At 50.6% G+C, this 14,722-nt stretch overlaps 6 protein-coding genes across 6 annotated transcripts; 3 read left to right on the top strand and 3 right to left on the bottom strand.

Moving 5' to 3' along the window:
- Positions 1-579: 579 nt before the first annotated feature.
- N7519_010587 (dicarboxylic amino acid permease agtA) lies at positions 580-2,509 on the top strand (the record flags this gene model as incomplete). The annotated part of the gene is made up of 5 exons (XM_057297360.1): positions 580-736; positions 787-844; positions 911-917; positions 970-1,130; positions 1,180-2,509. The coding sequence occupies 5 exons, from the start codon at positions 580-582 to the stop codon at positions 2,507-2,509; spliced, it is 1,713 nt and encodes a 570-aa protein (XP_057145242.1).
- A 786-nt stretch (positions 2,510-3,295) lies between these two features.
- N7519_010588 (uncharacterized protein) lies at positions 3,296-3,979 on the bottom strand (the record flags this gene model as incomplete). The annotated part of the gene is made up of 1 exon (XM_057297361.1): positions 3,296-3,979. One exon carries the CDS (start codon positions 3,977-3,979, stop codon positions 3,296-3,298), a length of 684 nt encoding a protein of 227 aa, XP_057145243.1.
- Positions 3,980-4,839: 860 nt separating this feature from the next.
- On the bottom strand, positions 4,840-6,469 carry N7519_010589 (M14 family metallopeptidase; the record flags this gene model as incomplete). The annotated part of the gene is made up of 3 exons (XM_057297362.1): positions 4,840-5,175; positions 5,222-6,043; positions 6,095-6,469. 3 exons carry the CDS (start codon positions 6,467-6,469, stop codon positions 4,840-4,842), a joined length of 1,533 nt encoding a protein of 510 aa, XP_057145244.1.
- Positions 6,470-7,230: 761 nt separating this feature from the next.
- Positions 7,231-11,451, top strand: N7519_010590 (Arf family guanine nucleotide exchange factor SYT1; the record flags this gene model as incomplete). The annotated part of the gene is made up of 2 exons (XM_057297363.1): positions 7,231-7,597; positions 7,667-11,451. The coding sequence occupies 2 exons, from the start codon at positions 7,231-7,233 to the stop codon at positions 11,449-11,451; spliced, it is 4,152 nt and encodes a 1,383-aa protein (XP_057145245.1).
- An 805-nt stretch (positions 11,452-12,256) lies between these two features.
- N7519_010591 (putative RING finger domain protein) lies at positions 12,257-13,496 on the top strand (the record flags this gene model as incomplete). Its single annotated transcript, XM_057297364.1, has 3 exons — positions 12,257-12,760; positions 12,857-13,112; positions 13,171-13,496. The coding sequence occupies 3 exons, from the start codon at positions 12,257-12,259 to the stop codon at positions 13,494-13,496; spliced, it is 1,086 nt and encodes a 361-aa protein (XP_057145246.1).
- A 219-nt stretch (positions 13,497-13,715) lies between these two features.
- On the bottom strand, positions 13,716-14,699 carry N7519_010592 (DNA/RNA non-specific endonuclease; the record flags this gene model as incomplete). The annotated part of the gene is made up of 1 exon (XM_057297365.1): positions 13,716-14,699. The coding sequence occupies one exon, from the start codon at positions 14,697-14,699 to the stop codon at positions 13,716-13,718; it is 984 nt and encodes a 327-aa protein (XP_057145247.1).
- Positions 14,700-14,722: the final 23 nt, after the last annotated feature.

Raw genomic sequence — 14,722 nt, forward strand, 5'->3', positions numbered from 1 at the left:
CAAGCTTTGCCATGAATCGGACATAGCTGATACAGAAGTACCGTATACAGTAATCACCTGCATCATCTATGGATGTTGAGGATATCCCTGTATTGAGAGATCTACAGCCTCATTAGACACAAATTAGACACGAAAAACATAGCCCTATTCCACGAGCACAGCCCTACCTATTATACTAGTTCTCCTCGCGAACCGGAAACGGTCAAACCGTCAGATCACGGGTGAAAACCCTTCGGGATGGATTCTAAGCCAAGTAAGTGACTGTGCAGGTGTGGGCTGAGGTGTTTGGGTAATTTAACCCCGTAAAATGAAAAAGGCTTGGCTATGTAGACAAGTCCCAAGGTCTAAGGTCTCTCGTATCTTATTTATCTTATTTAATTGTGTTTTCCCTCCATGGCTCACTCAGCCTGTTATTTGCTTTTTTCCCTGCTTATCTTCAGGGCTGTGTACTTTCCGCTCGTCTTTCCATTTAATTCCTTTCCCCCCTCGTCTTCCTGGTCTTACATCTGGGGTTACTTTTTTTTCACTTACCCGGGCTTTTTCCATTGTCAGCGCAATCCTCTGCGCGTCGAATACACAATGGAGAAGTCTATCAAGGCCGAGGAATACCCGGACCACACCGTCGCGAGGGAGTTCAGTGAGGATGGCAAGATTGAGCAAGGTCAGAGTGGTCTGAACGACCCGAACCATGTCGAGCTGCACCGTGCGCTCAAGGCAAGACATATTACTATGATTGGTAGGTGCAGTGCTGAGTCGGACGGGCAAGCATGCGCTGACAGTGAACAGCCATCGGTGGTGCTATTGGTACTGGTTTGATCATTGGAACGGGAGAAGCTCTTGCAAAGTAAGTGAGAATCGGTTTCCCTAAGCGTTTTATTCTAAAATCAAAGACTAACTCAATTTCATGCAGGGCTGGCGTGAGTATCTACACCGAAATTGACCTCAAAACCTTCGTACTGACTTAGATAGCCCGGTGCAATCCTCATTTCTTATGCTTGGGTTGGCTTTATCGTTTTCCTGGTCATGTGTGCTCTTGGAGAAATGGCGGCTTGGCTGCCATTGCCCTCTGGTTTCACTGGTTACGCCGTCCGATTCGTTGATCCTGCGCTTGGCTTCACCCTCGGCTGGACGTATGTACCACCCATTTCCTTCGAGATGATCTCGCTAACCCGACTCCAGGTACTGGTTCAAGTATATCATTCTATCACCAAACCAAATGACTGCCGGTGCAATGGTTATATCATACTGGATACCTGCAGAGAAGGTCAACGCTGGAGTATGGATTACCATCTTCCTGGTAATTGTCGTCGCCATCAATTACTTCGGTGTGAAGTTCTTCGGTGAATTTGAGTTCTGGCTGTCCTCCTTCAAAGTCATTGTTATTCTCGGCATCATCCTCATGTCCTTCATTCTCATGCTTGGTGGTGGACCGGACCATGACCGTAAGGGTTTCCGCTACTGGAAGGAGCCAGGTGCTTTCAACACCTATAAGATGGATGGAGCACCTGGTCGATTCTTGGCTTTCTGGTCCACAATGGTCTCCGCAACATTCGCCTACCTGGGCACTGAGCTAGTCGGAGTGACGGTCGGCGAGGCACAGAACCCCCGCAAGACCATCCCTCGCGCCATCAAACTGACCTTCTACCGAATCCTGGTGTTCTATGTGACAAGCGTACTTCTCGTTGGTACACTTGTTCCATACAACTCCCCGAAGCTTCTCTTCGCCCTTTCAGACGACAACAAGAAGAAGGGCTCAGCCGCAGCTTCACCCTTCGTGGTCGCCATCGAGCTGGCCGCCATCCCGATCCTGCCCCACATCCTGAACGCCTGTATCCTACTCTTCGTCTTCTCAGCAGCCAACTCCGATCTGTACATCGCCACCCGTACGATCTACGGCCTGGCCCGCGAAGGAAAAGCCCCCAAGATCTTCGCCCGCACCGACCGTCGCGGCGTCCCCGTCCCAGCACTGGCTATCTCATCCATAATTGCGTTGCTGGGCTACATGAACGTCAGCAGCGACTCCAAAACCGTGTTCAAGTACTTCGTGAACCTGGTCACCATCTTCGGTCTCCTCACCTGGATCTCGATCCTGGTCACCCACATCTACTTCGTTCGCGCGCGCAAAGCCCAGGGTGTTCCCGAGGAAAGCCTGGCTTACAAGGCTCCCCTCGGCGTTGCAGGCTCATACTTCGCTCTGGGATTCTGCATCCTCATCGCTTTCACTAAGAATTTCGACGTCTTCATCCACAACCCCAAAACATACGGAAACTTCGACTACAAGAACTTCATCACCGCTTATCTCGGTATCCCTCTATACCTCATTATGATCTTTGGATACAAGTTCGCGACCGGCTGCAAGGGTGTTGACCCCATGACAGCTGATCTCTTCACCGGAAAGGACGAGATTGATCGCGAGGAGGCGCTGTATCTCGCCAGGAAGGAGGCTGAGACGGAGAAGCACAACAATGCTGGCTGGTTCTACCGGACTTTTGTCTCCTGGCTTTTCTGATGCGGGTCCTAGAGCTATATATCCTGCTGTGGAAATTCAGTGCTTTTTGTGCTGTTCTTTTCTCCATCGACAGGTCACTAATATCTTGCTTTATCTTTACATATTTCGATTATGAGAAATGATTTTTCTACTACATATGTACCAATTGCGGTATTACTACCGTATAACCACCGTATCCCGGTTTATAGAAACCCCCGGATGGACTTTTGTATGGTATGGTTGGTACCATCAGTCAGATGATTTATGGGTATGTATTTTGCCCTGTCTTGACCATGTATTTGACGGTTGGTATTCGACAAATTTCATTATGTATGGTGTTATAGGGGTGCGGACTGGGAAATAGGTTATACCTAAGAGACAACTTCAAATGATGATTTGATACAAAAACCCTGCCTGGAGAGCTATTTCTTGAACGTCAACCCTGAGAGATGGATGTTGTTGTGATATGAAGCTGGTGCAGTTCAGGAACCAAGCCGCTGCATTGAAGTGTATATGGATAGTAGACCAAGTGCTGAAAATCATGGTTATGTCCCGCTCTTTCCAACGTCCAAAATTGGCATATCCAGTTCACTCAACCTGTAGCGGTATTTGCTGACATGGAAACCAATACATCCTTTGAGATACGCGTCAACTACGGAGAATAACATCTCATCATCAGCAACAGTCGATCGTATGTTCTGGGCGCATCGCTTCAAAAGACAATGAACAGAGAACATCCTTGACCGTCACGCCATCCTTAGCAGCTCGAAGATGAACAAGATTCCCCCTTTTATCTCCAACAAGCGATTATTTATAAAAAGAAAGAAGATCATTCACCGAATCCGTGAAGAATATGATATCTGGTACCGCCTGTATGAATAGTTCCAGGTTCTCTTTTGAAACCAGATCCTCTATGAGAATGAAATAGGTGTAAGGCTCTCCAAGCCCTGTCATGACACGGAAGTAATCGGGGAATCCTGGTGCCGTGCCCAACTTTTGGAAATTATGGGCCGACTCGAATTCCATAACACAGGCATCGATGAAACTGATTGTACCAGTCACTATCTTGTTCGAGCAAAAGTCGCAATAGAAGTCACCAAATTCTCCAAGAAGGTCTGCATAGTCGTGCAGGATTTCTGTCTGTACAGCGTTCCGAAGCATGTCGTGACCAAATTTCCGAAGTCCTTCTATGAAGTCCTCCCCTAGATCGTCAATTGCTCCAAAGTAGGCGGTGTATAGAGCAATAAGCTTTTGGATCTCTGCTGGATGCAATGGGTAGAATTGTTTTGCTGCTGCCGTACCGTGAGATGCTAGCATTTGTGCCTTTTTCTCAGGGATATTGTGGCTTAAACAGCGACTCAGAACAGTATCTTCGATGGCCTTATCCGTCATAGGAAACAGTGCGAACGGCTGTTTTGACAAAAAGTGGTTGACGATATCTGAATAGTCTTGCTTCAGAGTAGGATTCGAGATTATTGGTCCTTCAGACATGGTGCTTTCTTGATCCAAAGGGATCAAAATAGTCTGAAGAGATGCGAGTGAGAAAGTCAGGAAAAAAAGATACGTTGGTCAATATAAGAAGACCCATCCTATATGTTAGATCATGTGTGGTAAAGCCTTGTGAAACCCTACAGTAGATTTGTGTAACCGCCATCGGATCGCAACTCCTCAGAAATGCTGTCTATCATTCTCCAAAAAAGAAGAAGAAGAAGAAGAAGAAGAAGAAGAAAAAGATTCATAGGCCACCATGAGAAGCACCTACGTGTTGAATGATGTATACCAGGGTCTTGTGAAACTACAGTAGACATGTGTAACCGTTGGGAACTTAGGCCTGTAGGGTCATGCAAAGCCAAATTTTCGAGAAGCCTGTCTCCTCCCTTATTTCGCGGTATGTGGCGTTTTTAAGGTAAAATTGCGGCTAAAATCATATTCAGGGGCTTAAGCTAGAAAGTAATATACCTATTGTCCGCATGCTACCTAGGTATGTACAGGGTATTGCACATGTTATTCAGCTTAGTCTGGAAGAGCTTCTTAGCCAGATGGATGCTAGTCCGATGTCAATTTAGCAAATCCCTATATATTACATCTCCTAGGTGCATCCAAAGTCAAGATGCCCATTCTGGCCCTAGTCTCCTAACCTATAGGGGGAAAAAAGGTGGCTATGTTCTTGAATTCATGTCGCATTCAAGGCTACACACGTACATTGAAAGATGTCTGGATTACATTCTTTACATTCTTAGGCTCAAATAGCCAACATACTGTACAAAGACCTTGTAACACCAGAAATACCGCAATTAAAGAGGGAGATACGCTTGTAAAGTGAACATGCAATCATCAAAAGAGGACAAAGCCTACAGGTTGTCAGTTAGAGGTATCTGATCGCCCGTCATATCCTCAAAGCTGATATCCGACGCCTCCTCGCCCCAGACAAACTTGCCGAATGTCAATAAAGCACGGAAAATCTCCTTGCCCGTGGGAACGATGTGCTCCGAAGGCAAAAGGAATCCGTAACTACCGCGGTCGCGGAGCTTGATCTGGTACGAGAACCTGGCGTGAAGCTTATGGTAGAACCAATCCAACGCGCTGCCGCCCGAGGTAATCCCAGCAGCTGCACCTTGAGTGAGGATCCCCTCGCACGCAGAGGTAACGTCATACGATTCATGGGATGTCTGACGGATTGCCTTGGCCTAGACCCAACGCTAGCTCCTCGAGACTCTCGAGGGTGGGAGGCACGGATGAGCAGGAGTATGAGTAAGGGTATAGAATCTGCTGGGAGTAGGAGTGTAAGTCGATGAAGCCTACGATCTCAGCTCCGGAGTGCGCCGTCTGATTTTGGGCCCACTGCGCCAAACGCTGCGATTCAAGTGCCTCGAATGGCTCTGCGCCGGCGTAGTTCTCTGAACACGGGTTCGAGCGAGTCGACTCGCCGTCCCACTCGTAGTCCCAGGCGCGGTCTAGGTCGACACCCGGGCATAGTGGAAGACCCGTTGGCTGGCGGTTCTTGCGCCATAGACGGTCTGACTCCCATGAGTACACGTATCCGTCGGGATTGATAGTTGGAATTAAGACCCAGTCGTATTCGTGCAGCAACCGTGTTACGGCGGGTGAATAGCCATAATGAGTGATGAGACTGTATGCGACATATGTTACAGTGGAGGTACTGATCCATTCCCTGGCATGACTACCGCCGACAATAAGGATTGTCTTCCGGGGACCCGATGTGGTTTCTGTGTTGTGAGAGGTACCGAGTCGCAATGCTGGGATATCGCGACCCTCGTAAGAGACTCCCACGCTGGTCATCCGTACGTGAGAGGAGAACATTGATGCCATCAAGCGCATCCATTGCGTGATGACCGAGAGCGGCTGGTATTCTTGGAAGAATAGGTCGCCGTTCGATATCGTCTTCAGCTCAGCCGACGCAAGTCCCGATCTGAAGTCTGAGTCGCTACGGTGACGGGAAGGGTAAGAAGCGTATATTTCATCGGCGAGGTTGTCCATGAGGGGAGTGTAGGAGGTGCGGAGTGTTAAAGGTAATAGGTCCAGCAAGGAAGGGATCTATGGAATAATTAGCGAAAGGATCATAAAGCGTTCAGAATAAAAACTCACCATATCATCTGCAAGTCTGATATCTACAAATTTCGAGGTTATAGCCCAAATGTCCAAAAACAGCACCTGCGAGGCGGAAGCCAATGCTTCTGCCTCGTCCGGCTGGCGCAAATGAAAGCGGAGGACGACATCACTGCCATACCGATCGTGAATATTGGATGGTGGCGAGGAATGTTTTGAAGAGTGGTGTTTGTGATCAATATCCCATATCGAGCCAATTATCCAGTCGCGGAGTCGAGCCCATGGGCGTGGACTAGAATGAGTGAAGTGGGAAGGCTGCAAGGGTGGCGGTGGGGTGATGCTTGAACCAGCGGGGACGGCGGAGATAAGAGGGATCAAGGTCGACGCGACCAATATGGGAGAAAAAACACGCATGCCGAGTCGCAGTAACCCGTTCTGAAGGGAGGTGAGTTGGGGGAGGTGTCTTCAGTCCTCGGAATAAGTTCACAGGGATAATCGAGAGTGTACGGATGCGGAGAAAATGAAAGGCGGGGACAAACGGGGGTAGATAACGATGATATAGTCCACATGTGCTATCAAGTCAAATTGTGACATCAAAAAGTAGAAGGCAAAAAGAAAATTCTCCATTGAGAGAAAAGTAGATGACATGCAGTCCTTGGCTATTTTTGTTCTACGTCAGTGGCCATTCAATATACTCGGTACTTGGTATACTTCCAACGTTATCATAGGAATATACTGATTTGACTATTATTTAAACATCTACCTAGGTATTTAGTCTACTTGATCTGTATAGTTTAAATAGAAACTATACTATCTATAATAAGCATCAAAATCAATCCTTTCCATCTGTATACTTAAACCCGGTCAATTACCCGACGCTCAGACCTAGATTCGAACTTGTCTGCCTTGCCCCTCTAGTCATTTTTATTTCCCTTCTCTTCTATCTTTTTTTGATTCTATCTATTTTTGTGTGTGAAACAAAATAAAAAAAGAAAATACGCGTGGCGGCAGAAAGAAATCTAGAACGTTTCCCTTTCCGGCATTCCCCTTTTTGCGAGGGCTGACCTCCAGAACCGCGTCTGGATCCACCTGATGTCCTTTCTATTTCAATTCCCATCTAACGTGTTACATTTCATGGATTAGCTTGGGTCTGTCCTAACGCTCTGTCCTTCACCATGCATTGGAAAGGACTGCGTCTCGTGGCCGATGGCAAGAGGCAGAGCACCATAGAGCCTCAAGGCCAATCCCGTCGCAGTGAACACCTTCCTCGCCCCTACCCCCCCACCGAACCTAGACTATCCGAGTCAATTCCTCGCGCATCCGGATTATCAGAAAGCGTGAATCCAGAACTTCAGGCACCGGATGACAACGGTTCAAACCATGGGGTACCTCAGCCGGACTTTGCAGGACCATCCTCGGACCGTTCCAGCTTACGCCACAAGCGATTCAGCTTCATGAGACTACGGCATGCATCTGATCCCCAACTATCCAAGTCTTACGTCCAGGCGGGCCAGAACACTCCCCCGGTCCCTTCCTTACCTCGTAAGTGAAACATTGACAACGCCAAACGCTCAGAAGGATGGATTGACTAACTGTGTCTCCCGGATGAAGCTCCCAAAATTATTACTACCGCCCCGACCAGTCACGAGCTCGACCAGCCGGTGAAACAAAGATCCAGGCTCAGCTTTCGACCATCGTCGCGAAAACAGTCCATGGAGGAAATGTCTCGGAGATCGATGGAACAACCCGCGAAGCCTCGTAGAAGGGGCCAGGGATCAACCGACTCCCAGGTTACCGACTCGACACTTGCCATGTCCCAGAGCATTACTGAAGAGCCTGGACGCTTGTCAACAAACTCACTTCGGGGGAACCCGCAGCCTAACGACTCTCAGCGCTCGTCGGTGATTGATCCCCGGTTTTCCGAATCGTCTCGGTCAGACCAGAGCTACGGCGACCAGACAATCACCCGAAGCATTTCCCCTCGTGATGGTCAAAGTGCCACTGCCGCAAAGCGATTCCGTATGCCACGCTTGAAACGAACCCGGAGCCCTCTCTTTCCTTTACCCCCCAAAGTCTCGCACCCGACTGGAGTTGTGGATAATCGACCGAAGTTCCCCCCAGCAGATACTCCAAAATCTGAGGCTTCGGATGGACACGACCATGTCTCACCACTACCCTCGCCATCTCGTTCCACCGTCGGGCTCGCTGCCTCCTCAAATGTACCACCGCTATTTCGAAATGATTCAACGAATTCCGCTCGCTCAGTTCGGTCCAATCCCTCTTTAAAGAACCGAGGACGTTCATCTACCATGGGATCTCTGGCTGAGAACCACGACGACTTGTCCATACCGCCATATTTGGCGTCTTCGGCGCGCACCTCCACTTCGACCAGTGGCCGCAAAAGTTTCGGTGATATGTTCAATATCACGCAGCGATTGAGACAAAACTCGTCCCCGCCCTCTCCTCGTCACGGTTCGCCCACGATAGGTGGCGCCTCCACCCCTATCTCAAAGCAAGAGCTACCAACAATCCCAAAGCGGGAAGAAAGCGATACACCCGCTTCGTATCTGACTCGTTTGGAAGAAAATATACCTCGTGGCATGATTGCTGGTGTCCTCGCTCAGTCAGACGAGGAATTCTACAAGGTTTGTCTCCGAAAATACATGAGAACCTTCTCATACTTCGGTGACCCACTCGACATGTCAATTCGCAAGCTTTTGATGGAAGTCGAGCTTCCGAAAGAAACACAACAGATTGATCGTTTCGTGCAAGCATTTGCTGATCGCTATCATGAATGCAACCCAGGCATCTTCACAGCCCCGGATAACGCATACTTCATTGCATTTTCACTTTTAATTCTTCACACCGACGTCTTCAATAAGAACAACAAACGGAAGATGCAGAAGGCGGACTATGTCAAGATAAGTCGCAGTGAGGGAATCTCAGAGGACATTCTTGAGTGTTTCTATGAGAACATCTCATACACTCCGTTCATTCGTGTCGAAGACGCCAATCTGCCGGACCGTCACTTGGCGAAACCACGTCGCACTCTATTCAAAACCACTAGTTCCGAAAATCTGGCCCGGATTGCACGGGAGCCTGTCGATCCCTATTCGCTTATTCTAGAGGGCAAATTAGGATCACTGCGCCCCAGCTTGAAGGATGTCATGGATCTGGAAGATACATACAATCATTTTGGAACCGCTGGGCCACCGGACATGGATGCTCTCCACCAGGCCTTCACCAAGTCTGGGATCTTGCAGATTATCTCACTGCGCTCTCGTCCTGACGCCTTCATGCCGGCTAGCTTAGATAGTCCGCTCGACTCGAATCCCGGTCTGGTAGATATCAAAGTCGCCAAGGTCGGCTTGCTTTGGCGGAAAGACCCGAAGAAGAAGAAAGCCAGGTCGCCCTGGCAGGAATGGGGTGCGATCCTCACATTCTCTCAGCTCTACTTCTTCCGCAATGTGAACTGGGTGCGCTCACTCATGGCACAGCACGAGGCATATGTCAAGAACGGCCGTCGGGGGACTCTTGTTTTCAAGCCACCCCTTGCTGAATTCAAGCCGGACAATATCGTGTCCACTGGTGACACAGTCGCCCTTCTAGACTCGAGTTATAAAAAACATAAACATGCCTTTATCTTTGTTCGACACAATGCGCTGGAAGAGACATTCCTTGCGAGCTCTGAGTCTGAGATGAATGACTGGCTTGCACATCTCAACTATGCTGCTGCCTTCAGGACCACTGGTGTGCGCACCAAGGGCATGATTGCCACGAACTATGAGGGACAGCGATACCGCAAGAGTCAGCGGTTAAGCTCGATATCTTCACAGAAGTCTCACCAGTCCACGGATATAGAGCCCCATTCTCCCAGCATCGACACCGACATTGTCGCCGAATTTGTTGCTGCGCGACAGCAATTGATGAGCCAAAAGATTCGGGAGAGGAACGAAAAGCTCACGATGTCACAAAAACAACTGGATGATCTTTTACAAAATGCTCGACACTTGCAAGTGCTCACTCCTCTTCACGCCCGGGCCCGCGAGAACGTCATCATGGCTGCAGGGCGCCTGTCTGCCAAGATCAAATGGGTGAGACAGGATATCTGGCGGAGCAAATGTTACCGCCAGATTCTCCTGCGTGACCTGGGAGAGGATGAAGAGGCAGTGGAAAGCAGGGTTGGATCGGTCGCTGAACCGACGCCATCCCATTCGGACGGAGCACGCCTCGCATCTCTTTCCGGACCGTCCGTTACATCGGAGCCTAGCGTGGAAAAAGCCGGTAGTATCGTGCATACCGTCTCTAGTGCTGATACCCCTGAGCCCAATATGGCTCAGACCGAGCAGCCCTCGGAGGCTGGACTGCTGCCTAAGCCTTCGAATGATGAACTGCGTCGTCCCAGTATCCCGGGATCTGCCACTTCGGCTGACATTGCTCGTGTCGGTCGCCGGCGCTCTGCTGTGGCCCTTCCCGAACGTGCGAAGTCATACTCACCCGATCCAGCGACCATTAAACTGGAGCGTGAAGCCTCGGTTCTCAGCCGTGCCAGCCGGTGGGATGGAGCTAGCCTGGCATCTCGTACATCGAAACTGACAACGCCTGTCAGCTTTGATGACGGCGAGGAGCGTGTTCTAAGGGAAGCTGGCCTACTGGAGCTGCCGGCGTCCCCGTCGACACAAAAGGGTGACGAGACTGTCTCTAACGGACTCCCCGGTAAAGACACCGAGGGCGAGACAAATCCGAAAGATAAGAGCGATAGACCTAGTCGCGTCCGTCGCAGCCTTCATCGCACCCTCCGTGATTCGCATGCTCATAGAACCCACTCTCATTCGAAGAAGAAACGGGGCTCAGTGTCTAGCGTTGGGCAGGAGGAGGACGACCAACTCTCCGGCGATGGAGAAGTCCTTCCTCGCAAAGCCCCTAGTTTCACCGTGCATGGGAAGAAAGCATCCATCGTCACATTCGGGTCTGAATGGCAGAACATGCCCCCGGAAGAGCGCCTCAAGCTCCGCAAGCCCACCCCTCATGAAGAATCACGGGTATCAGATCCTGCTATATTGGACAGTGGTGAGTCGATTATGACCGATCGCAGCCCGGAACGTCCTCACTCGGCCCGCAGAATGAGCACCGCCACTGCCCTAAGTGTGCGCACCAGCGACGATCTGGCAGAGTTTACGGATGCGCAGGAAGAGCAGGAAGAGCAGCCGGAAGAGGACATCGGGGACCCGGGTTCCCCAGTGGTCACCTCGCTCCCGACTCCGCATCCCCTGAGACACTCAACACACTTCTTATTCCCCTTCATCCACAATATACGGCCATCTTTCGGCACCAAGACACGACGGCTCCCCCTCCCCCTCCCCCTCTTCTACATCAATCAGCGAGCGAATCGTTGATACTCCGTCCAGCGAGAACCTACGCGAACAGGCCGTAGGCGCCTGAGTCTGCACCCCCTCATCTTCTTTTACTTTCTTCTGTACATCCTAACCATTCTCATCTTGATCTTCTGCTTGACGATTATTATACCCCCTTTCCAAACTCTTGCATCTCATTTTGTCTTTTCCTGGTTGACTTTCCTTACTGTCCTTGCATTAACATATGGTGAATCTCGGTTTCGTGGCAGGTTTTCGGTTGGGTTGGGTTTTTGAGCATCTGTCTGCGTCCGCGTCTGCGTTTGTGCTTCTGGGAACTTTTCATTTATTGCCAGATCGTTGAATCAGATCTGTATGACAGGCTGCATTCATGGGCGTGCTTTGATATCTCGTGGCTTGGCCACTTCATTTCGATTATGCTTTCGAGTGCAAGGCTCAGGAATCACTGATAGACAAAAGTGAATTACGATTGACAATGATCGATTTGATACCTTTGCTTCTCACAGTATCCTTGTAACCTTAGATGTAAACAATTACGTCCAACGACTACGTCTTGGGATCAATGCTTGTTGACTAACATGAGCATACAACCTTGGAATTCCTGTTCATAGAGAAGTCGCATAGGGCTGACAAAAGCGGTGAGCCAAGCGGTAAGCCAACGCACCAATCGCAAGCCCCAATCTTCCACCGCCGCCAAACCCCCGACCAAAAACCCATTACGCCATCCAAGCTACAAAAAAGCCACCCTCATCTCCATCAACTTCCCCGCCAACCACACCAAAAATGGCGCACTCAAAGCGAAACACCTCCCTCCCACACTTCACCTCCTATGAACGCGGTCTCCTCCGCTCAACCTGGGCGCAAAACGCAGCGCAATCGGCCGCGACAGCTTCCTATCCTTCGGCTCCTGCCGTCTATGCTGCAACCCGCGCGCGCGCCTGTAGTCGCCTGCGCCAGCAACGGCGACCTTTTCTGTCGCGAGTGTGCGATCAGTGACCTCCTCGCTCAGCGGCAGGAGATCAAACGGCTTGAGAAAGAGCGCGATGAGGCGAGGAAACGCATTGCGGAGGATGAGGAGCGCTCGTTGGCGGAGATGAAGGAGAGGGATCTTAGGGATTTCGAGCTTGTTTCTATGGGGCTGGAAAACAAGGGTGGTTCTGGGGTTGGGATGAAGCGGAAGGCCGAGGAGTCGGAGGCTTTGGAGAAGTTTAAGGCTAGGGAGGTTGAGGTTGATGGGAAGAGGAAGAGGGTTTTTGAGCTTGGGGAGGAGGAGATGGCTCGTGTTGCTGGGGAAGAGAAGGAGAGGTTGAGGAAGGAGTTGAAGATGGAGAAGGTTTGTGGTCGTTCTTTGAGCTTGGAGCTTGGAGCTTGGAGCTTGGAGCTTTGGTATTCAATTGGGGGTTTATCTTGGCTAACAACTTTGCTCTAGTCATCTAGCAAATCTGCTCTCCCGTCCTTCTGGGTCCCGTCTTTAACGCCCAACACGGATGCCAATGAAATTGCCGCTAACAAGACCGTCAAGTTGACGCCTGTCTGTCCTGGCTCAGCGGATGAGAGTCGGCACAGCTACTCACTCAAGTCGCTTGTTGAGGTTAATTTCACGGAGGAGAAGGCTTCCGACGGGACTGTGTCCAGGGTGTGTCCGAGTTGCAAGAAGAATTTGAGTAATGGGCTCAAGGCGATGCGTATGTGGAATGGAAGTCGACACGGCTATTGGGTTTTGCTAATCATCTCTTATGACAGTCACAAAGCCCTGCGGTCACGTCATTTGCTCTCCGTGCGTAACGAAATTCATGACTCCCCACGATCACCACATCCCCGATCCACATGCCTCGAAGGAGGAGCAGGAGAAGAACGCTGCTCTCCATGGCCAGGTTCTATGTTACGTCTGTGAGACAGATGTTACGGCAAAGTCAACCCCAGACGGCAATGGGAATAACAAGAAGTCTAAGAAGAAGGATAAGGATGCTATCCAACCTGGTCTGGTGGAGATCTCCTCCGAGGGGACTGGGTTTGCTAGCAAAGGTGGGAATATGGGAAGAAAGACCGGAGTTGCGTTCCAGTGCTAAGCAACTCCGTAATAACAAAACGAGGAAAAAGCATGAAACACTACAGGTTTCGATTATGTGTATGATAAAAATATCCTGATATTGCCGCCCGGAGCGGTTATTAACGCCCGAACCATGCAAATAAAAATGTCTCTAGATATACAGTGAAGCCATACGAGAAGTCAACAGGCGAACCTAGTCTCTCTCCTCCCCTATCTGCAGCCCCAAGTTCAAGAACGCTTAAGAACGCTTATTGGCATTGTTGAACTCACGCACAGTGATCGAGCAAGACACCTCCTGACACAAGCGACGACGACGACTGAGGTCCAACTTAGAGCCGAATTCCAAACCGGAAGCACGCTCAACAGCCTCGAGAGGAACCTCGAAGTCAGTCAGACGCTTATCATTCGCAATGCGAGCATTGGGCAGAACAAAAGCACCGAGCGCAACCTTGCTCGTGGGCGAGTTGGTGCCATCTTCGGCATAGATAACCTTGTAGAAGTGCGTGGGCACAGCGACGTTAGGCGGGTTACCAATAACCTCGTAGTTAACGCGCCACTTTCCATCCGGGTCACGGTGAGGCAGGTACAAGGGGCCGGTAACGATGCGAACGGAGGGATACCGCTTAGCGAGATCACGGCAGAAATTCTCAAAGTGCGCCCAGTAGTCGCGGTTGAAACCCTCGCCGACCTGCGGACACATATTGCTCAATGCGAATGTACCGTCCATCGCATCCTGCGACCACTTCGCGTCTGCGGCTGGCACCTGGTGTCCGCGGTCATAGCCTGAGCGGAAATAGTCGGACAGTTTGGCGCGGAACATGGCCGGGATGGTCGTGTCCTCGAAGAAAGTGCTCTTCTTTCGGTCGGCATCGTTCATGCGCAGGGATTCTGGTGTGATGTGTTCTGCAACCCAGGATGGATTGCGTGTGCGTCGGTCGTAGGCGCCGTGCAATGGGAGCGAGGAGAGTTCGTCGGCGATTGGACCCGGGAAGCCATATTGGAGGATTCCTGCTGCGTCGACGGGTCCGGTGGCTAGCTTGGATGCTAGGGTTGGGCTTGGGATGGTTGAAGGCACCGGCACCCTGGGGCCTTGGGTTGTGGGTGTCGGGGAGAGAGTCTCTTGTTGGGGCTTCGAGGGTTTGCCGGAGAAGAGCAGCGCAGTGACACCAGCTCCAGTGGCTGCACTGGCGGCAGCGATAACAGCCAGAGTTGCTTTGGACATGGCTGAGTGTCCCTTGGGTGTAT

The sequence above is a fragment of the Penicillium mononematosum genome (genome assembly GCF_028829835.1).
Source record: "Penicillium mononematosum strain IBT 11891 chromosome Unknown utg000005l:1.0-9366267.0:1.0-9372171.0, whole genome shotgun sequence".
NCBI classification, from domain to species: Eukaryota; Fungi; Ascomycota; class Eurotiomycetes; order Eurotiales; family Aspergillaceae; genus Penicillium; species Penicillium mononematosum.